General features: G+C 34.3%; 1 protein-coding gene across 3 annotated transcripts in view; it reads left to right on the forward strand.

The window, feature by feature from the left end:
- Nucleotides 1-25,636, forward strand: part of CFAP54 (cilia and flagella associated protein 54) — a 101,956-nt gene that overhangs the window by 45,261 nt on the left and 31,059 nt on the right. For 2 of the 3 annotated variants that reach the window (XM_053943715.1, XM_053943713.1), the window contains exons 29-49: nucleotides 99-195; nucleotides 3,044-3,133; nucleotides 3,767-3,893; nucleotides 4,722-4,815; nucleotides 5,760-5,875; nucleotides 7,448-7,666; nucleotides 8,043-8,179; nucleotides 9,866-10,002; nucleotides 10,669-10,896; nucleotides 11,105-11,328; nucleotides 11,429-11,564; nucleotides 13,148-13,262; nucleotides 13,817-13,969; nucleotides 14,483-14,680; nucleotides 15,546-15,633; nucleotides 16,071-16,277; nucleotides 17,843-17,909; nucleotides 19,723-19,905; nucleotides 22,360-22,446; nucleotides 23,428-23,550; nucleotides 24,458-24,511. In XM_053943715.1, the coding sequence (XP_053799690.1) occupies nucleotides 99-195; nucleotides 3,044-3,133; nucleotides 3,767-3,893; nucleotides 4,722-4,815; nucleotides 5,760-5,875; nucleotides 7,448-7,666; nucleotides 8,043-8,179; nucleotides 9,866-10,002; nucleotides 10,669-10,896; nucleotides 11,105-11,328; nucleotides 11,429-11,564; nucleotides 13,148-13,262; nucleotides 13,817-13,969; nucleotides 14,483-14,680; nucleotides 15,546-15,633; nucleotides 16,071-16,277; nucleotides 17,843-17,909; nucleotides 19,723-19,905; nucleotides 22,360-22,446; nucleotides 23,428-23,550; nucleotides 24,458-24,511 (2,880 nt within the window). The remainder of the gene's footprint in view (nucleotides 1-98; nucleotides 196-3,043; nucleotides 3,134-3,766; nucleotides 3,894-4,721; nucleotides 4,816-5,759; nucleotides 5,876-7,447; nucleotides 7,667-8,042; nucleotides 8,180-9,865; nucleotides 10,003-10,668; nucleotides 10,897-11,104; nucleotides 11,329-11,428; nucleotides 11,565-13,147; nucleotides 13,263-13,816; nucleotides 13,970-14,482; nucleotides 14,681-15,545; nucleotides 15,634-16,070; nucleotides 16,278-17,842; nucleotides 17,910-19,722; nucleotides 19,906-22,359; nucleotides 22,447-23,427; nucleotides 23,551-24,457; nucleotides 24,512-25,636) is intronic. The other variant, XM_053943714.1, reaches the window with a different exon arrangement.

Raw genomic sequence — 25,636 nt, forward strand, 5'->3', positions numbered from 1 at the left:
TTTAGAAGACTTGTGATCTAAGCTGAATTCCACTATTGACAAGCTGGTTTTAGTTAAGTTAAAGCTAAGCTTTCATAACAAAGTATTTAATATTTCAGAGACGATCCTCAAGGGCATCCCATTTAGCTGCAATGGCAAAAGCAGCAGAAAATCTAAATACTCTTGAATCAAGTCTCCTCAAACTGACAGAACCAGGTGGGTGTACTGTTGAAACACGTCTTATCCTTGTCTATGGAGTTTTCTATGGTTTGTTTGTAAAAAATTACATTTACTGAAGAAGTACTTTTATTTTTTGTATGTACCATGATGACTCAACCAAAGCAATAATGATCACCTGGTAGAGATGTGTGTATTCATATTTTTGAAATTTCCACTGGAACACTCATTTCTTCTTTCAAAGGAATATTCCTTTGTGAACAGTTTTGCAAATATTTATGTTCTCCCAATCTGTTTAAATTGGATTTCATGTTATTTAGGCTTGCTTTATCTTCTTAAATCAGAAAATGCAGTGGCAAAGACCACTGTCCATTTATAGCTTGTCTTAATACCCTGCCAATGCTAGTAGTAATGACCATGGCAGGAAATTCTCTGAAGGAAGTTAACAGAAATTGTCCTTTTTGTGAGGGAATTGCATGCATACTAGTATTTAACTATGTTTTAACTCAGGAATGAATATGCGTATTTTAAAATATCTTGGAGTCTGGATCAAGCGCAAGAATTTTCTGGCTAATAATCCTGCCAAAGTTAAATGAATTAACAAATAATTATAAAGAAAAATTGGTTAGAACTTAATCTCAGAGACACCACTGATTTTTTTCCCATTATATTTACATGGCATCTTGTACTCCTTGGAGCCTGGATGGAATTGCAGAGTAGTATAGGTTGGAAGGCATTTCTGAAAGGTATTTATTCCAACCCCCTTCTCAAAACAGGTGCAATTAGCTCTGGTTGCTCTGAGGCTTGTCCAGTCAAGTTTTGAATCTTTATGAAGAAAGAGATTTCATAACCTTTATGGCCAACCTGTTCTGATAGTTAACCACCCTTATGGTTAGAGAGGTTTTCTTTATATGTGTTTGGTATTTTCTGATTTCCAGCTTGTTTCAATTGCCTGTTGTGCTGTCAGTGAGGACAGTCTGTCTCCACATTCTGTATTCCTCCTGTTAGGAGGCTAGATTCCTCTTAGCCTTCTCTTCCTAAGATTGAATAAATCCAGTTCCCTCAGCCTCTTCATGCACTATAGCTCCTTATCATCTTGGCTGTCCTTCTCTTGACTTACTCCACTATGTTGGTGTCTTGTATTCCAGTGCCCAAACCCAGGCACAGTAACCTAGATGTGGTCTCACATCTAGAGAGGAATAGTCGTGTTCCCTGACCTGCTGGCCATGCTGTTTCTGGTATAGCCCAGTATGCAACTGGCCTTTGCTGCAAGACCGCACCCCTAGTTATCATCCATCACCTCTGTATATGCATTTGTTCAGAAGAGAAAGCATTCTTGTGAAAAATAGGATAAGAACTGATGGAAAAATTCCATTAATCTGTGCAATAATCCTTCATTTTTGTTCACATTGATGCCTACATTCCTGCAGAACAAGTCACATAAGGAAAGAATTCTGTAAGTTAATTGAAAATCGTGTTGATTACTTAATAGAAAGTTAAATTAATGGATTGATCAGTTAGAAGAAACCCACATTTTCAGTAGCTGGGGAAATAATTGATCGCTAAAGTCTGCTCTGTTGTTGAAAAAGCCTATTTGTCAATAGTTTCAGGATACAAATTGAGAAGAAGCCTTTTGGTGTGGCCATGCAAAGCTTACAGCTGTCCTTACAAATATGTATTAATGCTTTAGGGCAATGTGCACACCTGTAGGACATGCTGTTAAAAATGTTTTGGAAAAGGCCTTGTCATAGGAAATCCTTATAATTGGATCAACACTTAGCATTCCATTGATGATAGTCTACAAGAAAAATGGAGAAGAGCTGAATCTACTTCTTTCAAAAGAAGAGAAAACCAAAGTATTTAACATGCAGTACAATTTAAATTCTGCAATTTCAAATCTTTTCCCATTAAAAAAATTTTGGACATATTTTTCTTTGTGAAAATGCTTATTTGGAGCAACAATTTTTGAACTTGTCAAATTGGAGAGAGTACTAAAAAAGGGTGTCCTAAAACGAAAATTTTTAAAAGTCTGCTTTTCCTGCTGGCTGTCCTACTTAATTGGATATTATTTACATTCAACAGACCTAAACTGACTGTTCTTGCTGGAGGTTGTAGCTATTGATCCACAATTACAACTGGTTCCAGAGTGCGTTTTTAATCTTGATTTTTTCAGGGATTTGCTGCATTGATGTTTTTCAACCACAGGAATTGTCTAAACACAAAATTTGTAGGTCGTTTTTTTTTATTAAGGAAAAATAACAAGTAGTATATATAACATTGTTTTGGTGCTCATCAGCTGGTAATGCTGTTGTATTTAACTGCCAGAAGCTTGAATCCAAGTTATTGTCCTATATATTCTGTATACTATTCATATCTGTGTATTCTATATGAAGTACATTATTTATAGAATATAAATTAAATCTGTACATATAGTTTTGTAACTATTTAGCTGAAGAAAAAAGAATCGTCTACCTACTTATGTTATCCATATGCAGAGTATGAATGTAAACATTAGTCAATAGCAGTATCGTGGGATCAGTTCTTGTTATATAGCCTTAAATACATTTTTGACATGTCCTTTCTGCACATTCTGCTCCACATGTGATTTTCATGGCTCTTTGTTAGAACTCTGATGAACTCCAGACATCCTCTGTATTAGTCTAGTAGCTGTAAGTTCATCAGTCACATCTGTAAGCTCTTATTTAAGTTGTGCAGCTACTTATATTAGAAGAAAAGAGCAAGCATTTGAATTTCTCTCTGGATGACAGTGAGATATTTAAAAGCAACCTCTGTGCTAGAGAAGGATTTTTTGGTCAGTTATAGGTGGAGTTTCTATTGTGTATTCTCACTGCTTTTCATAAGGGATTTCATTTGGTTGTTGATGCAGGTCCTGGAACACAGCTTACAGGAAAGGAATCTCCGTTGTTCCTCTACCCTGTAATTTCATGTTGGACATCAGAGCGTGCTTATCGAGAAGGTAGGGATAGTTGGTGTTTATTTAATTGTAAGGGCTCCTTTACCTCGGAAACTTGCCACTAAAACAATCTCATTCTTGCTTGGAATAAGCTCTTGGGAATGTTACCTTCATTTGGATCTCAAATATACAAAATCAAGTGAAACATAGCTTATAAAAAGTTCTCCGTATAAACAGATTGAGAAGTGAATGCAACCAATTATTTGGGGTGTTGATGCTAAGTCTATAAAATATTAATATTTTAAATTGAATAATGTTTGTTTTCTAATAACCTTAGAAACAAGTAAATTAAAAAAATGTGTCAAGTTTTCAAATATTCTCTTGGTATGGAATGTTCTTTTAAAATTGAGATACCCCATTTCCACATTAAATTATTTCACTGGAAGAGGAATTCACAGAAATTTCTGTCTCTATAATGTTTGTAATTCTAGGAGTGTATTAAATAGAGTGAGCTTGTGATTTTGGATGCCCAGTCACAAAAAAGCATTTAGCAACTGCCATTGTGTATCCCTGATTTTAGTGTCACTATGAGTATACAGCATGACATAAATAAGTGCTTTGAGGCATACAAAGCTGTAATTCTAGCTGAATTCAGGATTCTGTTATAGCATAAACACCTGTGTTACTTTATTGCAGTGCTTAAATTCAGAGGGCAAACACGTTTCCTGGAGTTCTTTGTTCAGCTTTTGCACAAAGTCCTGAATGAAGAGAAGTTTCAGTATGTTCTGGAGTGGGCAGAGAGTGTGGAAGATAACTTGAAAAGGTAGATCTCTGTTACAGCAGTAGTGAAAAACTACTACTTATGTTCATGAGAGTCACAGTTACAAAAGAAACTAGGTTTTACCCATCAGAAGACCCATCAGGAGTAAATTCCACAACTCCTAGGCTGCAGAAGTTCCATGAACACAGAGGATTACACAGCTATTATTATAGGGCGGTGGCATAGCTTGGGAAGGTATGATGGGTTAAATCAAAACAAACTGATCAGTGCCTACTATAGTGTCAAAAAATTCTATGGGGAAAAGATAAATGGAGCCAAAGTGGACACTTACCTAAGAAGATCCCATTTTTAAAAAAGTACGTCAGTATTTCTAAAATATGAAAGGCAAATAATCAGTGAAAATTAGATATATATTTTAGGGAACAGAAATTGTGGTTACAAGAGACTAAAACAACAGGATGTGAAGAAATTTTTTGCAAAATTCTGTAGTATAATTTGGGTAATGAAGAAAATTGGTTTATTTTCCTAGGCATTAGGAAGGTGATATAGTTGTGTGTGTATATATATATATAGATATATATATATATATATCTATATATATATAGTATATGTGTATATATAGTATATATATATATATATACACTATACTATATATGTATATAAAGTTCAGATTTCTATAATAAACCTTGAAAATTAACACTTCCTATTTTCTGAAGAGGATGAAGAAAACAAAGTCTTTTGAATTTAAAACTGCAAATAAATAGGAATTGTGTGATGTGCTCTATATGTCCCCAAAGATATCCTTTTACTATGAAAGAAGTTTAACATGATGATTATTATGATGATGATTTTAAAAATATTTTATATCAGGAGGAATGAGAACTTCCTCGGTGTTGATGGAATTGCAACACAAGCAAGATCTCTCACTCTGGGAGAAAGCAAATGTGCTGCAGGAGTTCAGAAAGTGAGTTTTATTTTTAAGGAGTTGTGTGTTTTTACTGGGTAGCAATACCATAAGAACAAAATTAATTTTCAAAAATTGTCTCATAAAAATCTCATCTAGAGGCGTCCACAGTTCTTAAAATTTGGGATACAAACTCTAGTCCTCAGCTGACCTCTGAACTCCTAAAACCAGGAAGAAAAGCTGGCACGGGATTCATCTGAAAAACCAATTGTGAGACTTTGAGTTGAATCAGAATAAGGCATTCTGAAATCAGAAGAAACTTGCCTTTCCTTACTCCCTTTAAAATAACATGGTGGTAATAGGAAATGTCTTGGGTACCATCACATTCAGAAAAGGAGATCAGCTCAGGTCTTTTTGTACAAACAGACTTTTGTGTGAGTAGTTGTTCATGGTTAGCTCCTTGTGCAATATTCTAATTGCACAGTAAAGGCTTTTTGTTTAAAATTAATTTAAAATAAATTTTTACTTTTACTGGAAGATACAAATAATATCAATAGATTTGTATTATTTTGGAGGAAGAGTTTCCTCCCTCATAATCCTCTAGTAATGTTGAAATACTGCTAGCATCTGGGATAGAGTAGGAAAAGGGTTTTTCTGTCTTAGTTTTTGCATTGCAAAGTTTTACTGTTTATAATATTAGGAAAAGAACTAGCATTATTTTTGTGATGAAACCACTGGTATATGAAAGAATGTTTAGAGATCTGGCTGGCTTCTTTGTGTCAGGCATTTGACATGTACTTTCCAGAAAAATGGTGAAGTTTCCCGTAATCTTGAAGTATTTCTTTTGCAGTCTTATTTTGGCAACCATTTACAGGATTTTTTTTTTTTAATGTTCTGTTCCTACGTAAGCCAAACTGCTCTGTACCTCAAGTAATTGATAATGTAGGTATAAATAATTATTTGAAGTATATTTAAGATTTTGATGCAAGATTTTTTTTTTAAAGGGAAAGAATACCTCACCTTCAAAGAAACCAACAAAAAAAGATGTGCCTAAGAAAGGACCTCTCAGAGAGTATTTAATGAAAAATCCAGATGCAATGAATTCTCCAGAAACACAAAAGTAAATGAACACAGTTGTCAGGCTCATGTACAGAAAAAAATATTTTGACTGAAATTTAGTTTACAATTAAGTGTGTATTTTATTTTTTGTATTGTATCAAAGAGACTAATTTCTTCACAGTCCTCTCATTTTTCTGATGTAGTTTAGTATAAAATTAGTTTCCAGTCAAGGAAACAAAATCTGTTGCGTTTCTGTTTAATAGCTGTTAATGATTTCAAGTCTTTGTATTAATAATCAAAGATTTTATTTCAGCTGTGTTAGCTTGTGCATATTGATTCATCAAGGTGGAAAAACTCTGATAATCTGTGTATTATAATGCTTTTCAAACTGTGTTGGGGAGTTTATCTGTTACAAAGCTAATAAAAATATTATTAAATAAATAATTTAATAATACTAGTAGTAATAGTTTCAGAATTATTTTTGTGGTCTTTGTGCTAGTCTTCTTGGACCATCTGTTCTGTAGCTTCCAGAAAACTGTTTTTTGATTTAAAAAAAAAAAAAAATATTCACCTCTTCTTTTGGCAGATATTTGTTTATATTTGGTTAACTTGCCAATAACATTACCTTCAGACCTAAAAGAATGTGTAGTATTCATAACTTGGTCCTTTGGTCACTTACTATTTCAATAATTAAGAAATAGGAAACTATAAATATTTGCATATAAGCAATCGTGTAACTGATTCTGGAATAGTTTTAAATAACCTAAAAAATGTTTCCATATAATCTTCTAAATATTAACCTAAACCATCCAAAAATGTTATTACTCCTCCTTGACAGAAGAAACCCTACCTTACTTAAAATGATTTTCATGGCTTTCAGCAGAAGAGGGGATGTTAAACCTATCTTGGGCTTTTATCAGCTACTCTTTTGTGTCTTGCATAATAGTAATGCTGTATAATATAATCAAAATTGTATGTGGTATACTATTCTGCCCACATTTTAAAAGTGAAAAACAAGCAGAAAAATAATTTAGATTAATAAAGGGATCAGTTTACACTTAATAAAAAAAATATTTAGTTTGAATATAGCATTGTATGTTTGTGAAGTAATACAGAATTTTTTCATTTCTCAGGGAAATTTTAAAAAACTTTGGCTGGAAATTAAAGGCAGGCATCCAGATTTAAAATACTGTGTTCTCTTCATACTGGAGGTGCTTAACTACCAAAGCAAAGCAATAAAAAAAAATCCAGATTTATAGTATAATAGAAGACTCTCCTGAACTGACTTTGAAGCACATTGTATTTGCTATAATAATCTGTACAATTCAGTGACAAATAACTTCAAAATGATCTAAACTTTTTGAAGTACTAAGACAAATATCTTATAGAGGCTGGTAAAATATAAAATAGGATTTATTGTGTGTTAAGTGTTCTTAAAGAAGGAAAGCACAGTTGCTTTTCTTGATTAAAGCAAAAGTCTTTTATTTAGAAATATGTCATATGCTTATGTGCTTATGCATATAAATCTGGGGATATGCAACGGAATATCTGTGTATCTTTACCAGGACTTTTTTTTCGAGAGCTTCAAGAAAACAGAGTTTCAATTTTTGCTACTTCATATGTTTTGGTTTAGGAAAGGCAAGGATAAGTTGAAGAAATTAGCTCATCAAACCTTAGCGATGCTGCTGAGTAAATACATAACCCGAAGTCAGTTTTGCCAAATGTGTCTTGAAGAGATGCCCTGGAAGTCTCAGATGAATATCTATCTGGCAGTTGCACACTACCACCTATTTAAGAAGAACCTGGAAGAGCAATACAATATTGGAATCAGTAGTTCACAGCATCTGGACAGGTACATCTTACTGCACTATCAGTGACTGTGATTAATAGAGAGGATTGTGTTATTTACAATATTCCTATGACCAGTTCAGCTTTCAAATACAAATTACTTGTTACTATGTAAAAAAATTTGCATTCCATCCTGTGGACATCAGGCACAGTTTTGGTTGCTAACTTCATTGGTGAGATGAAAGCTTTGAAATATGCTATATTAAGTTATTTTTTGTTTGCTTATAACATTTGGCTATCATTCATTATTTCTTATTCCTAAAGCTGCTGGAAAGGAATCGCTTCTGAGAAGCAGAATTTTGTGTATGTATATCAGAATTCTTTTTGATACTGTATGTGGGCTTTTTTTTGTGTTTTCTTCTCTTCCTCCTATTCTGCAGTTACAATATTTTGGATCCTGAGATATTCTCATTAAACAATTCTGGCACTGTACTGGCAAGAGAAGCTGCAGAGGATAACATAGGAAAACCAACTCCTTCTCTCCATGAAAAGTCAGAAGTGACTGAAACCCAAACCTGTAAGAATTTTTATTGGTACACAACTGAAATCGGTTTCAACGTAACTTTTTGTTTCTCTTGATTTCTGTCTGTCTTGACCTCCATCATTAGTAGTCCACATCACCTTTGGTAAAACAGTAAGTCATGCCAAATTAATAGAAGACATTTCTAGGTTTCAGTTGTCCTCTGTATTTTTTTGGCACACCTAGTATAACAGAAATCATAGTATGTGGTGTGGCATATCTAATAATTCTGAGCAATCTATTAATAAATATATTACATTTTATCCTATAATTTATTAATAAGTTTGTAAGTTTTTAAAAAAATAATGATACTAGCTTTAGATTTGCAGATACCACACTACCTACACATATTAAATCGATAATATTCTGAATTATTCTGAATGCATTGACAATTTCTTTCAGTTTCTGAGGTTTGTAATTGTTTGGTAGTTCCCTTTACATTTCCTAGCAGGTCAAAATTTTCCTGGGTCATTCTGTAAGTAGTTTTTAATGTTATAGACTGAAGCTTATTACTATCTTTCAAATTTTAAGTAGAATTTCATTTTCCTTCTCTACTGCTTTCTCCCCTGTGTTTCCCTGTGTCAGGAGCTACCTCAGGAACAATTTATTTTCTAACACTTTTATTTAATTTCTCTGTCTTTCACATTTGACATTTATTTTTATTCTAGCTATTTTTAGTCTATGAGGTTTCAACAGGAGCCAAAAGGCTCCTATCTGTGGGTAATAGTGAAATGCAGGCCTTCGCTTTCCTCAGATGCCAGTGGTAGTGTACAAGTCAGCACAGAGGCTGCATAAGCACCAGAAGGTCAACAGGTAATCACAGACCTACCTGGTCTTTTCAGTAGCTCTTCAGACACACATTCCTGCCACAGTAGTAAAGATCAAAATTCTCCTGTCTTTCCTTAGGTAAAATAAGTTGTCCTCTTTGCCTTCTCCAAGGAGTTGTGACAAAAACTAGCACTTCAATTCACTGGTTGTCTTTGCAACAGCCTACTTTTACATAAACCTCTTTGCCTTGATGCTTACCGGTCACTGAGACCCACTGAAATTGGCTGAAACCTGATAAAAGTTCTCTTTACTATCTCCTAGCATTTGCAACAGTTATGATTAGAAGAATTACATAGAATGTACAGTTTGCCATAGAGTTCAAATACTATGTAGCTTGGAATTAGCCTCTGCCTGAAACCTATAGTTCAGATATTGCCAGATTCCACTACCATGAACCTTTGCCTTTCCCCTTGGGGGATATTTGGTAGTGAATAAAATAATGAAGGAATTTTACACACACCACAGAATTTGTCAGAAATCCTCCTTTCTTCCTAACATCTCCATTAAAAGGTTTCTGTTTAAGAAAGGTTCTTGCAAGCTTGCCAAGAGATATCTTGTCATGGTGATTTCTTCCTAGAACTTAAATGAAGATTGTGTTTTGACAATGAGGCTGAAAGCTATTTGGTACCCATTATTATTTTGCTCAAACTTGTTTTCATCCCTGCTTCTCCCAATTCCTAAGTAAAATCATCTTGTATTTTAAATATCATAACCTTACAAACATGATAAACTTAACATTGGCATTTCTTAACATTTAAGTATTTAGCTGCCACAGGAAAATCCTAGCTGACTTTCTTTCCTTTTTTTTTTTGAGAACTTCAACTCAATTTTAACAAGTGAACTTTTTGTTTTCAGTTACAGGTAAATCTCCTAAAACCATAAATAAACAGAGTCGAACAGCAAAGACCCCCGAAGAACAGGACAAGTTTCCATCAAATACCCTTTTACTGAAGCATTTTACAAGCATCTTCTTGCATTTGAAAAGAGCAGTGGTAAGATGTGGTTGGTTTCTTATTAAACTATATATTACCAAGCATTAGTGATTAATGCATTAAGCATGTCTTGCAATACTTACTACCTTTTACATGAAAAGACCTCAGAAAATTTTTAAAAATATCACTGTTTAAAAGTAATGTTTTCTCATCCTCTGAAAAATATCCAAGTACAATGTATGAAATGTCAGATACATCACCTATCATAATATATATTTCTATCAGACATACAATAATTTATGTAATTGTTTTATTTTTTGTTCCACCTTTGTAACTTTCCTTCTCATGTTTGTTATTTTCTTCTGAAAATACTTTCAGATTTAACTTTCTCTTTACAGGTTTTAGTGAATCTCACACTAGAAACAGGAGAACCTGTGGTTGAAGGGAAATGCAGACTAACTACTCTTCCCATAAAACCTTCTAAACCCAAGTAAAAACACACGTATAGGTGGTGTGAATTAATTTTTATTTCTTATTCTCACATCAAAACCTAGAATTAAATTCAATTATAAATTAGTCCTTCTATGAAAAGGTAAAAATTAAGGTTCTGTAATGCCTAGACTGTAATTCTGAAAGATTACTTATGCCTAAGTTTTGCAATAAAAGAATGAAGCTTTTAATTTCTGCCTTTACAAGGTATAATTATACTTTGAATGCTTTACACAGGTTCTTGCTCACCGTGGTGGCCACTGGACATTGCTTCAAAATGCTTGTCGAGAGCTTTGGAACTATACTCAAGAATTTCAATTGATAGCTAACCAGTCACATTCCCATATGGATGCATTTCCCATCACCTGGGATTTTCTTTGCAGCACCATCTGGTTGCCATTTTATTTTGCATCAGACATGATCATTGATATGATAATTGACCTACAAGCAAGCAGTTCTCTTAAGGTAAAAATTATTTTTATTAAGACAACTCTTGATTATCACATTTTCACTAGAGACAGAGTATTCTCTTTCTTGCATTATATTTTGGTATCTTCAAGTTATTCTCTCTAACAAGTTTTTCAGATAATTACAGTACTTTCTATCTCTGTAATTGATTTGTCCTAAAAACACATTTAAAAATAACAGGCATAATAATGTTTCTTCACTGTAGATTGTGGATCCCGAAGGAGACTTTTGCATTCCCAGCTGTTTAGGAGGTATTGTGGATGAGAATGGTGGTTCTAGTCTTCATCCCCAGCCTCCCCTGGATGATGTGAACGTGGTTGACCTGAGATGGATATGTAATCTGATTCTTAAAACAATAGAATTGTTATATCAAATGAAGAAATGGGAAGCACTGGTGCACATAGCTGTACAATTTAACATATTTACACAGTAAGTTATACCAGCTCTAATAAAAACTAAAAAAGTTAGCATGATATCGTTTAATATACCATTATATTGCTTAGTTACTACACTTTTGTTTTTTTTCCAGTGAAAGGTTCACAGAACAAGTGAGTCCACTGCTGGTGTACGCTCAGAGGCAGCTGCTGGAGAGGATACAGCAGTTCAGTGGCTCAGACAGCCATGAATCTCATTTCACAAAATATCTGTCTGGTGATGCACAAAAGGTGAAGCACAGATTTCTTTTTGGGGCACTGACTCTTAATGTGAGCTAAATGTGGAGAAGCACTTTCACTGATTAGCTTAATATGCTTTCTTATGTGTTCCCAAATAGTCAATTATAACAAATTAATGAGCCTAATTGATTGAAGTACATTAAAAGGCTTGTATGACATGATTCTAAGAGCAGCAGGTGACCCAGAGGACATTTCTTCCAGGCACAACATACCCATTCCATATTATAAGCCTAAATCTAATTTCATGTTATTTCTTGATGCCCCTCTTTTAACCTTAAAATATTTATCTGGATATTGCTTTGTTTCTGCATTGGAACACTGCTCCAAATTTAATAAAATTGAGTTAAACTGAACACAGACAATGCCAATTAAAAAACTTTAAAAAACTTGATTACCACCAAAAAACCCCTAAGCACCTCAGCAAGTTCCTCTCATTAAAAACCATGGCTCTATATATTTACTTAATAGTGGCACTTGGAAACTTTTCATTCAATTAGCTATTCGAAATTAGAGTTTTCAAATTTTTTTTAATGTAAGGTTTATTTCTAAGAAGTTTTGCTGAAGTCAGTCTCACTGTGGATATTTTTAGAATGTTTCTATCACTAATGTGAAGAGAGCACTTCAAGGAGAGGAGGGGGAAGTGGGATTTGGAGTACCAAAGAGGTTTGTTCTGAACATGAACATGGGGTTCAGGAACCCCTGCCTTGCCTAGAGACAGCACAGTGGTGCCCAGGGTGCGCAGGGACTCTGAAGGCGCCCGTGACTTGCAAGGGCAGCTGAGGAGCTCTGTGTTCTCTGTTTCCTGCTGACTCTCTCTGGCCCAGCCATTCAAACATGGTCCTTTGTCTATAAAAGGGCACCATAGCAAACCCCTTCATAGTGCTGATAACTAAGCAATGGCAAAGTAATCATAATTTTGAAAGACAGCTTACAGATTAAAGACTAGTGTTAGTTAATAGTAATAAGGATTTCAGGTAAGAAATTTGGAATTTATGGTTACATTTCATAAATCAGTGCCATTCACAGAGTCTAGAACTAGTTCTGTTGGTCCTTCTGCTTCTGAAGTGGTGTAACTACATTAGCAAAATAAAAAGTCTGTTGTGGATTAGTCCTTTATAGAAGTCTGGAAGTTTGCTTCTCTGCCAGAGTTAGGCTGCTGTTGTTACTTGCTTAGAGCTAATTTGTATCTCCCTATGGAGCATTCCATTGTGTTTCCCAGGCAACGTGTCCTTTAGGCATGCTTAGGTGACAGGCTCTGTGCAAGCATGCATTCATCTGGAGAATAAAAGGTGGAATATTTGCAGAACATCAAGGAATTGCTAATAATTATGGCAAATATCAAATAAGAGACAAGTTTAATGCAGTAACTTTGAAACACTTATATCCAATATTTAGGTGTGAATGTTTCACCTCTTGGTGACAAGAGTACTAGTTATGGGCCACTGGTGTCTTTCTTAATTAGTCTTCTTTTTATTTTGTCATATAACTGAGTATATAGATATTTAACTGTAAGAACCAAATGTTGATTTTTCTTAATACTATTCAGTTCTCATGAAACAAATCCTGCTTTTTAGATGAGATGCAGAAACTACATAGGGTACAAATTACAGCTGCCTAATCCTTGTTCTGTCAGTGAAGGAGTTTTTCCTGGATGCTTTTTCAGTCCTCCAACAAATAATGATTCTACAGGTCAGAGCACAATTCAGTATTGTGTGTTCTTTTCTCCCAGAGTTTTGTCTTTGTTTCATACTGAATTTTTTTTTAAATTCTGTTTCCTTTCCTTATCATAGTCTTCCACTTCTCTTACAATTTGTCTTTTATTCTAAACAGAGCTTTGTCTTCAAATTCTTGTTCTTGATATTTTGGATGGATTGTAATGTTGTCAAGAGCCTTCAAAATATATTCAGACTATGTCTGAAAGCAGAGAAAAGCAAGTGCCAGATAACCTATTGCCTTTGAGGCAGTGTGGTGGTCTTGATCTAGCTTTCTTTTGTTATTTTTGGATATCCAGCAATATACCCATAAGTTAGTGTGACTCAGCACTATTATTGACAGAATTAATGTTTTTATAACTAATGATTTGCTTATTAATTCATAAAGCAACAGGAAAAAAAGGGGAATATTTTAATACACTGTAGTTTTTAAGTTGTGAAATTGTTCACATATGTTTTACAGGGTGATTTACTAAAAATATTTATTTATAAATTACAAATTTTTTCTCCATAATTATTAATTCCTTTTAGATCACAATCGAGCAAAAGCCCTAGTTTGTGTGCCTCTTGATGTGAATGATACACTGAAATGTTTTAAAGAAACTCTAGAAAAATCTAAATATCAAAGCAGAGCACTGAGACACAGCAGGAAACTACTTTCATTGTTTCTTGCACATACTCAAGGTGAGTGATTCATTGAAGTGTTTTGTCCTTAATGAAGTGTGTATGCAGTTAAAATAGCGATGAGTGAAAGGAACAGATTTTTCTAAATTCAAGTTTTAGTTACTGACAATTAGAAAAAATACAGAATATGAAGTTAAATTTGAAGTTCTGTAAGCACAAGCTCTAAGCCTTATTTCCTATGATTTGTCTAATAGTTGGATGATATTTTTTGTTTGTTATGTAGCTGTGTCACCTGTCTGTCTGCATCCATACCTCTATCATAGGACTGACTGGTAGATCTTCCCAAATTTGTTTTCACTAACAGAGCACATACCTTTTGGTTACACTGACCAAAATTATGTCCAATGAGTTTAATTAGGAGACACACAGAATTAGAACATAGGAAACCAAATGGAAATAGGGTACACAGCAATTGTATATTTGTTTGATTAACATGGTTTGGAAATACTTGGGGTGCTAGAAATAATATAATACTTTTCCAAACTGATCATATAAATCACTTTTCTAATCTAGAAAATGCTGGAAGAGCAATCAGCAGTCATATATCTTCAAGCAGAAAGCTGAAATTTAGCGTGGTAGATGAAGTGATATTTCTACCGACACCGTGTGACCTTTCTCAAGAAAAATATAATTTCTCCAGTATGGTTGAGAGTAGACCAATACCAAAGTCACAGCTTTCAGTAATTGTCTCTTCCTATGAACAAACAATAGGTAATTTTTTTCATAAATTTCTGCTTATAGATAAAAAGTAACAACATTCTGCCTATCTCTGTTTATATATGTTTATTCCATTGTTATTTTTCATCTGTCAGACAGCTGTAGCTGTCGGAGGGCTGGTTTCCAGGAATGTACAACCATCTTCCTCTTGATTTAGAAAATCTCCATTAGATCCTAAACAAGCCTCTAGTTCGCTCATAATTACTCTGGTTATCTCATTTTTTGAAAAAGCGTTGTTTCAGTAGCATTATGCTGATTAATCCCCAAATCAGTATTTGATATAATGTTTAGCAGATTGATTTTAATTCCGTGACAGTTCTTTTTCCTAGCAAACAGACTTTAGATTCTGTGCATTTGGATATGTGACCTAGTTACTTGGCTTCCATCTTACATTCTGGTATGGCTTTACTCACACAGTCACAGCTCCTCACTACCTGTTTTTGCTGTATGGCTAAACAGGCCAAGTGTAGTAGGTCAACAGATGCTCTAAGTGGTTTTACTTGCAGCACGGGTTCCAAAAATGAGTCTGTGAGAGTGCTACCGTGCTGTATGCAGGCAGAGTTGCTTAGCAGGGGCAATGACCTGCTTTCCAGTTTATTTTCTGAACAGGAAGAAATGTGAGAGATCTGAAAAAACAAAAATACAAAAGTTTATGTAAACAGGTCCTTTGCTTTCAAAGTTAGTTGAAATAAAAAATGGTACATTTGAAGGCAAAATCTACAAGACCAATAAATTAAAAAAAAATATTTGTGCATTGAAATACATGTGAATTCATGTCTACTCATGCCAAATTTTTTCAAGGTTCAGTTTTAATGATATGACAATGTGGTTTTTCTAATTGATTAAAAATAAATTACAGGAATCCTTGAAATGAATAACCAGAGAGACCTCAAGGTACAGGCTCTACATGAACTTGGAAATCTTCACTTTTATGCTGGAAATAAAAGGTACATAGTTACTGGATTTAAAAAGAGCACAATTTCATTTTTAAAATTGTCAGTCCTGTACCTCTCAACTGTCTTGTAAGTTCTTGTGCTGTCCACTAGTCCATATAATTTCCTTCATCTAACTTACTATTAGCTATATTTTGAGAGGGCTTTTTCCTATACATTGTTTATTTTCCTTAGCTACCTAATTGCCATTAAGCAAATTTATGATACATTTTTTGTGTTTTTAAGAAGTAATGTCTATGGCTTGATGATTTCATTTGAGTCCCAATAAGTCTCTTGACCAGGAATGGTATCTCTTTTTTTGTGTTGCAGAAACTGTATTTCAGTTTTTGACCCAATCAGAATTAGTTAAATCTCAGGCAATAAAGGTAAAATGAAGCAAGTCTTATCTTCCATTTTTGAAAATGTCAGCAATATGATTTTTTATGTTACAGAGCTGCTTTTAAATACTGGTGTCAATCCCTTGATGAAACACTCGACATTGCTGATGCTCTTAACACCTGGCAAGAATTAAGTTTTCCAAAAGATGCTACAGACTGCTTTGCAGTTGGAATATCAACTGATATGAGTCAGAAATTTCTTTCTCAGGCTGGAGCTTGGGGTTGTTTACATGCAGCAGTCCTCGTGGCTAAGATAGCTCAGTAAGTATCTTACCCATATATGTATTTCTATCGTATTTTAAACAAATTGCCCATCCAAGATATGAGGCAATTTCAAATTAATTAAAACCCAATAATGAGTTGTTATAAAAAGGACTCATCAAAAGCAGAGTAATTTTTCCTTTCAGGGAGAAATTTGCTTCTTTGGAGAATATTGTTTTTTCCCTTTTCTAGATTGCTTATCTTTGATCATAAATGCAGCTGTATGTTATATGGAGAGATCATTAAAAGAAAACAAAATGATAAAAATGTCATAAGTGCAAGGATTTTACAGTCATATTGATTTTCAATCAAAATATCACATTTCCCAAGTTACTGCACATATTAAATATTAATGTATCTTGAGGTCAGATTTACTGCCTAAAGTACTAGTTTTCTGGTGAAATAGAGCTAAATGAAATTTGAATTACTGTATAAAAATCTACCATCAATAAATATTTCCATCCACTACTCCTTGATTGCTGGTAAAACACTGTGAATGTAATTCTGAGCTGTTCCTCAATGTATTGTACAAAATATAAATCTAGAAGTACCCAAGACAGCATTAAATGACCTTAGAAACACTATAACCATGAAAGGGCAAGAGTTTCATCCTTGAGTAAAGCCTTACCTGTGAAGCAGGTTGTATTAACAGCACTGTAAAATATCTATAAGCCAAGGTAGCTTTGCAAGTACTAGCATGGGTATTTCAGGATGAAGTGGCATTGCCACACTTAGAATTACCCAAAAGGAAAAGGAGTGACTTTAACTTCATTGCGAATGACAGCTCTTCTAATTCTGAGCTGTGGTTCAGTCTCAGGTCCAATTAGGCAAGACCAAGTCCCTAGGTGCTTTTACAGGTGTTCGTGGCACCTATTTGCTGCACTGGATACTATCCCTTTGCTGCTAATTCATCCATTCTAAATCCTGGCAGGATTTGGAGGGAGCTGTCCTCCTGGCTTCTCCCTCAGGCGGTTCTTTTGTGTTTAGACCTGACTTGGACTGTTAAACAGCTTTCTCTTGATTTGCTCTTTCTACAGCAACTTAGTCATAGGCTGTAAAATGCAGATTAAAGGATTCCAATATTGAAGTAAAGATTTCTAGGATTGTTAATCATAGGACTACCCTGCTGCCAGGATGGTTTAACGCTCTGGTGAGGTACTGTGTGGGAATCATTGCATTTAGCTAGACACCTGCCATGTTAAACTCCATGTGTTAGTTATCTTAGGCTTCCTTTATGGAAAGAAATACGCTTTATAGTGTGAGTTGCCTAATCTGCTTTATCTTTTTAGTTTTGTGTGAGATGGAGTTTGCACTTAGATTGCCTGTGTTTCTCCTGTAAGTTTGAAGGTAATCTAGACAACGCCCTTTGTCTAGGTATGTCTTCGGTCAAAAGCTTCTTTGCATGGTGTGGCTGAGCACCTATTTAAAAACAGGCAGTTGTTTTCCAGTAGGAAAAACATCTAGATTGTGTTAGTATTATTATCACATTAGACTAAAAACCCAAGGATTTCAATAATTTATATTGATGGGTACATTTGTATTTCTTATTATTTGTTGTGCTTTAGGTATATAACAACATCAAAGATGAGATTAAGAACAAAACACTGCTATTTTTCTGCAATACTTTTTAAGGTAAGAATGCAATTTCAGTTCATATTCATGAAGTTAACAAATTGCTTCTAAAATGACCCTCTGTTAAAATAATTCTCTTCTTGTTTTGCTTGTAAAGGAAAAATGGAGATCAGAGGTAGTTGACAATTTATGCGTATTAGATGCAATGTTTTTATTCTTTGTTTTTTGACATTATTTCTGTATTATAGCCTAAAAATTATCACTTCAATAGGAGGCTAGAGTGTCTCAGAGAAAAAATACTGAAAAAGGAAGATGACTAAAACATTTGATAGTCAAATATATTTTTCTTCTCTTGAAGTATTCTGCTCAGGAAGAGCTGGATGGCATCAACAGTAGCAGAGTGCTTTCTTTTAGATCTGTAGAGTCTTCACAGATTGTCTTAAATTTTCAGCCAAGAGTACAGACTCTTCAGAAAAAAATTAATTTTTGAATATATTTTAGCACTGAAAAATATTGGTTTGTAATTCTAAAATCTGAACTCCATAATAAGTTTGCTCTAAAACCAGAGGATATTAAAAATTATCCAGTTTCACGTACATAGAAAATAAGATCATTAAAATTAGGTTTGCAGACTATCAGAAAAAAGACCTATAGAGAAAAAACATAACATTTCAGTTTACTTTGAAATGGAAGTTAAGATGACAGTATCAATAGTACAGGAAAAAGAACTGCAAGTATCCTGCCAGTTATACTCTACTGGGATCAATGATTACTTGTCCCAGTGCAGCTTCAGGAAGTTATCTGGCTTCTTCCAAAACCAATACTGTCTGGTATCTTGTGTTGTGGTTGTGGCTGTGAGACCTGTCCTAGGCCACATTGGAAAACTCCTTAAGTTCACCAAAGGGAGAACAAGTTGAAGAAACAAAAGTAAAGGAGAATTTTTACTTGCTTCTAGCACTGTAATTGCTGAACAGTTACAAAGCTGAACAATGGTCATTCCTCTTGTCGGCAGAAATGGTAGCAAGCATTGGTTCCAGTTGTGTAACAGTAGAAATAATTATGACTTGACTGAAGTGGGTCTGATAATAATTGGGATAGAAGCAGCTTGCAGGGTGATTGTCTTGAAAAATATAATCAATTACTGTCACTGTACTGCAAGAAGTTCAAGCCATAATTTGTTGCTTGAATTGGAAAGCTTTTATAACCTTGTTTAAATTCCACCTCTGGTATAGGCTTTAGGCTTGTTAATATCTCAGATCTGAGTGTAAATGCAAATTTCTCTAGCATATCATTGCTAATTATACCAAGATAAACACAATTGGGAAGGAATATCCGACATCAGATACAATGTTAGCATTCTTCCCTTTTTAAGAGAGAACATTTAAATTATTTCCTTGAATTTCATATTAGTTTTTAGTTATATGATTTAGGCTGTGCTAGCTGACCTAGTTAAAGGTGAAGCTAGAGTGAAAAAAGCTTTGAACTGGCTTTAAAGTCAGCAACTCTCCCAGAAATTATTAAATTTCATATTAGCTTTAAGTTAAATGATTTAAGCTGCACTAGCTGATAAGCTGCAGTATCTGACCTAGTTAAAGATGGAACTAGCTTTTAACAGGCCTTAAAGTCAGCAAGTCTCCCAGAAACAATGGGAGACATACTGTTCTTAGACTATTTACAGCTTGTTTATTTCTCCATCAACTTCACATATAAAACATTTTCTCTAAAAATGTATTCAATATTGTGGCTGGAAACAGCTGGATAATTAAGGCATTAGTGGAGTTGTATTTATGAAGTCATTTATGAGTTGGAGTTTATGGTGTCTCACTAATACCTGTACAACCTTTCACAAATAATTCATTGTTATTACTTTCAGACCCTGTTTAGAGCTTCTCTTCCACATCCAGCATCTGACTGTGACTTTGTACAATATGAAACAAATCTTCTTATTCCTGGTATTGACCTGTTCTCTGATCGCTACAGAGCTGATATCTCTACTGTAGTTGCAAGTCTGAATTTCATTATGCTTGAACTACATTGTGCGAAACAAAATTTAATAGTAAGTATTATTTTTATGATCTGGAAAGGATTTTTAAGACACCTGGTCTTACGTTCTTGTGTGGGTGTACTTATGAGTTACCTCAGAATTTCTAGCAAAACACCCCTATGGCTAGGTTCTGTGGCACTTAAAACAAGGTATAGCTCGCTGCATGCAAGTTTTAGAAAACAGGAAAATTTTTTATTCTGGAAGATGACAACACATGATTCATTTAGCTTAGGCATTTTAGAGGAAATTTTCTATTACATGCTACTTAAAATACACTTTACAGAAAAATACTTTAAATGCACTATGTCCAGAATGCTTTCAATACTTCAACTTCCAGTAGATAAAAGCCCCTTCTGCCTTTTTCCTTTTCATGTTTTCTTATTCCTCTGTATCAAGTGTTTCTATAACTTCCCTCCTATGCTGGTCATATTCCTATTTCCTCCATTTAATGGCTGACCATTTCCACTTTAATCCAGCTTCCTTCAAAGGTGCAGTGCTGTACATTAGAATAAATAGATTGAATTGATTACTGGTACTGAAAAAGGTGCAATACTCTCTCTTTTCTAATTTAGTTCTGTATGCACCAATAGAATTTCCTGTCAGGTGATTATTTTATACCTCTGTAAATCAAGCATGGCAGAAAACTCTCCATCTAAAGAAGTAGATAGATTTTTCCTGTTTTGATGAGTTGAATCCACTTATGACAAGGTCCTGCAAGTGGCAGAGCCAGGGCCAGGGAAGGGAAAAGATTGCAGGGCTGGCAGCAAGGAGTAACAAAGGTGAGGAGGTAGGGATGGAAGAGGAGTTAGACAGGAGGAGGCAGAAAGATGTTACACCTTTTTTGTCAGCAAGCCTTTTGTTGGATTGATTTCTTTTGGAACTTCAGGCTAACTCCCATTGTTGCTTTTTCCCACCCTGCATTGCTGGAGTTCATTTTGTTATTTAGCTTTGTTTAACTGTCCTCGCTATGGGAGATCCAGTAAAATCCAGGAGCAGACAATTACCTGGAGACAGAGGCACTTCATTTGACTGCTTACTTCACATGGCCATGCACATCTTTGATTCTTTCTGCACTTTTGCCAGCAGACTATAGATCCAGTTCATGGATCATGGTCAAAGCAATTGCAGTCTTAGCTGAATGAGAGCTTCATTTCCCCTGAATGCTTATTGTGTGGGAATGTTTTGGATGGTGGGTGCTAAGTTGATTTGACACTTAAATCAAAATACATCAAGATTCAAGTTTTATTAAAAATAAAACTTCAAAGACTAATTTTGTTGAACTACTTCAAATATCAGTAGGAAACTCTATGGGTACAATTAAAACATTTGCCTCAAGCATTTGTAATCCAGATTCAGAAGTATTAAGCTACATTATGAAAACTTTAAGTGAATTTGACAAAAATCTAACAATGCTGTTAGCATTTTCTAAGCTTGAGGACATTTTAAAGTGAAGAAAAATGTAAAAGCTGAACAGTAATTAAATTTTGGAAGTTCTTTCATTTTCAATAAACACATAAATCTGTTAGGAAAGAATCTGCTTTTTCTGAAATATTGTATAACAATAGATCATAGAACCATAGAATGTTTAGTTTTGGAAAGGACATTTAAAGATCATCCCTGGTAAGGGCAAGGATGTCTCCCACTAGACAAGGTTGCTCAACACCTCATCCAACCTGGCCTTGAACACTTGTGTGGTTGGGCATCCATAAGTTCACAGGTAACCTGCTTCAGTGTCTCACCACCCTCGCAGTAAAGAACTTTCTCCTATTATCTAACCTAAATTTCCCTTCTTTCACTTTGTACCCATTACTGCTTGTCCTATCACTACAGTTCCTGATGAAGAGTCCCTCTCCAGCTTCCCTGTAGACCCCCTTCAGATACTGGAAGGATATACAGTGTCTCTATACTTTAATTGAGCTCAGTTTCAAAATGTGTTTTTGTTAGTTGTCCCTACAAAAAAAAAAATTAAATTTAAAATGAATGTAAATAAATTTGTCAATAAGTCTCATCACCATCCACTTTATTTTACAAGTGGTAAAATTTCACTTAGTTGCAGGACTTCATTGTGTTTATTTTAAAAAGCTTACAGAATTCTATTTTTCTGTTAGTTTTATTGAGAAAAATATAGCATCAAAATGCAGGCAGATTTAGAAATCCCTTGTATCAACCTATTTCTGGTAGGTTTACTCAGCAATGATGTGGTAAAATATCCCACCTTGAACACAGAGAATAATTTGGACAAACTTAACATCTTACATTGTGAATCACATATAAGGTTAGCTTTAGTGAGCTGAAGAACTTTTTAACACATTAATCTTTAAGAAAGCATAAGAGAAGTAGTGATGGTGTGTGATGGTCAAAGCAGTAATCTTATCTATGTATTTTTAAAATGTAAGTGCAATGTGTATTTCCATAATTGTACCCTGTATAATGTTTATAGCTGCATGACCTACTATTTTCCTACAGATTTTACCTCTTTTCACGTTATACCAATATATTGTATCTGAGATTTGTAAGGAGCCAGCTAAATGTATTGAAGGAAGAATCCTCAAGGTAATCAAATAAACTTTCTTTTTCTCAAAACACATTGTATTTCAAGTAAGCTTTTCAATTCTTTTTTTATGTAGGCAATTTAATATTCATATATTTCTACTATGAAAAGTAATGCTTTAAAATTCAGCTGTTGCTTAGTGTTTCTTAGCACAGCAGATGGTAGGGGTACTATCTAAATGCAATTATTATTTATATTCTCAATTTTAGTAGCATGCAGAGCTATTTAAAAAGTTTTACTGTTAATTTCCTACATATGCTGTTGAGTGCTTCCATAAATTCTTTCTACTCTCTGTTTAATGAAGAAGAGCTTTTCTTTCTTTGGCCCAGACTTCTCACTTGGTATTTTTTGTCTTGTTCCACTTTTCTTTTAAATGTTTTCTTAAGTGCAAAGCGTGAATGACTATTTTCCCCCCAAATGTTCACTTCTGGATTTTTTCCTACTGTCATGGTAGAACAAGATTCCATGAAATCTAGGAACAGAATTTTGTCTTTTCGCTAATGTTCACTTTTTTTGTTGTTTAAATAATTTGAGAGTTTTGGGGTTTTTTTAAAGCATCTAACTATCAAGAGTTATTACAAGTATTAAGAGTCAACATGATATTGGTTTTAGATAATTTCAGGAAATGTTGATATGGGTTGAGTAGCTGAGCACTACAAGACTAAGATGAGTAAAATCTATGAAAAAGAGTTTGATAAGGGGCTCATCTTGGACAGGCAGTCAAAACACTTACCAGATGAAGCAAGTTCTTTCCCTTTGTCAGGAGCAAGTTTCAAACGAATTTGTTTTTAAAAGAGAAAGATCCATTTTTGAAATTATTCACAATAATATGTAAAAGATTCCTTTCCATTGAAGATCATTCTCCATCAATGTACTATTCTGGTAGCCAAATATATTTGAGAATTACCTTTAAATACATTTTATTCTGAGCAAAAAGAATAATGAATAACATTTAAATCAAAGGCTATGTTATTTTTTCATAGATTAAAGTACTTACAGATATAGGATTTTTTACGGAGGCCTTTCATGAGTTGTCTTTGCTTATTTTGGGAGAGAGAATTCCGTGGAAAATACCAGCAGGATACAGATATACTGAACAAATGCAGGTAAACACCAGAAAAGTATGAGATTGAGCTGTAACAATCCATTTTCTTCATGAAACTGCACGTACTCCATATCTGCAAGTTGTTATATGTTCCTAAGAAATTCCTAAATTTCTTTCAATAGATGAATCAAATAGTAGACTTTGAATGGCATTAAAATCTCTCACTAAACACCAGTAACAGAAACCAATTTTGTAACATGTGTTTTATATACTGAGTACTGCAAATACTACTGTAGAAAAAACAATGTGTGATTTCATATGCAGGAATGAAGAGTATGGAGAAAGCAAAGCTGACATGGGGTCTTGGGCCCTGGGGAGGGTGGGGGCAGCCTCAGGAGATGCTGGGCCATAAGAGCTAGTGTTGCCCACAGAGCCTTGAACTCACATCACCCCAGGTCAGTTTGATTTTCCCTCCATCTGGTCACTAATGTGCTACAAGGGTTGGAAGCTGTTAGCAATTGACCTGGACTCTTGTCTTACTGTGAGCATACCTGGGCAGGCAGGTCAGGTTGTTGGGTAAGCCTCCCCCATAACCATCCTTTCCTTGTTTCCCAAGCACGTACCAAAATAAGCTAATGATTTAATCCTGCATGAATGTAATCAAGGTCTCCCTTATGTGAGTGGTCTCCCTTATGTGGTGGGTAGGTGACATGACAAAAGACTTCTGGACAGAGCACCAGGTGAAATTCAGCATGAGCAGTAGGAAAAATATTGTCACTAAAAAGGTTGTCAAGCATTGGACAAACTTCATGTTTGTTTCCTTTACTCTGTATTACAGTGAAGCAGAGGAAATTGAGTTAAATGAGCTGATTTGAAGGGAAATTTCCCTCCTCCCACCTCTGTTAACTCATTGGTTTTATACTCATATTGTAACACGTTACTTTCTTTGTTTTTTTCCATTTTTACAGGCCTTACAGAAATTTGATTCTTCAACATCTCTCATGACTGCTACAAATTTGCAGGTAAAAAAAAACCTGGAAAAGGTAAATGTTTTATGCTATATATAAATCTTTATTTTTCTGTCTTAAGAGAAAATATCCTTGTTATTATTAAAAAATCCAGTAAATAGAAGACATATTCTTCTAGATGGATTAATATTTCCTAAATTTTAAATTTTATGACTGACCTCTCAAGGGAAGAGCAACTACCATTTTCACCATTTTTTCAGATGGGATATCTAGTGTGTACAAATCTGTGGCTTTTCTGTGCAAAACACACTAATAGAAGTATTCAGACTTTGTTGTGATATGGAAGGTCTGGTGTTTATCCTGCTAAAATATTGAGTGTGTCAGGCTTTTAATGTTATAATTTCTATCAATTAGAATTGTCTTGATAGATTTGTCCTAATTCAGATGGGGGTTGAAGTCTGTTTCTGGGGAGAAAAAAAAAATTAAATGGTGACTCTATAAATCAGTGTCTAAACAGTCAGTTTCTCATTTATTTAAAATCACTTATTTATCACTAACTTCTTTTGTGTTTTTCAGTTTTAATAATTTCCTTTTATTAACCTTCTCATAGATCCATTGAGCTGATAGGGGTAAATGTGAGAAAGTTGTACCATTAAAACAAATTGGTAAATTACAACTCCTACCTTTTCTCCTCCACTTTTCTCTCTTGTTTACAGTAAGCTTCTGTGTTCTGTGTCTCCTACAACAGTTGGTATTACAGAGTGGAAATGAGAAATGTATCTTGACAGCTTTTGATCTCACTGGTTTCTGATTTATTTTGAAGTTGTGCATTAGCTTGAGCTTTTGATTTGAACACTTCACAGTATATGTGGTGCTGTTACTGGTCTCATGATCTTGCAAATCTGTGTAGACTTTCAACTTCTAAATTTATTAATCTAAAGTGAGACTATTAAACTCATGATAAAACAAGGACACTATATTGAATAACAAAAGAGTCTATGAAATATGCTAAAATTATGTGATACAGAATTTTTTCCTTTCTTTACAGCAGACTTTTCTTTGAGTTGAGATTTTTGAACTACAAATTCACCTACAATGCAGAAAACTAGAACTTGCAGTGATAATAGCTATAACTTCATAGATGCACTTTCTGCTGTAAAACCAGTCTCTGGTGCTGTA

Source organism: Vidua chalybeata, chromosome 5, assembly GCF_026979565.1.
Source record: "Vidua chalybeata isolate OUT-0048 chromosome 5, bVidCha1 merged haplotype, whole genome shotgun sequence".
In the NCBI taxonomy this organism is placed as follows: domain Eukaryota; kingdom Metazoa; phylum Chordata; class Aves; order Passeriformes; family Viduidae; genus Vidua; species Vidua chalybeata.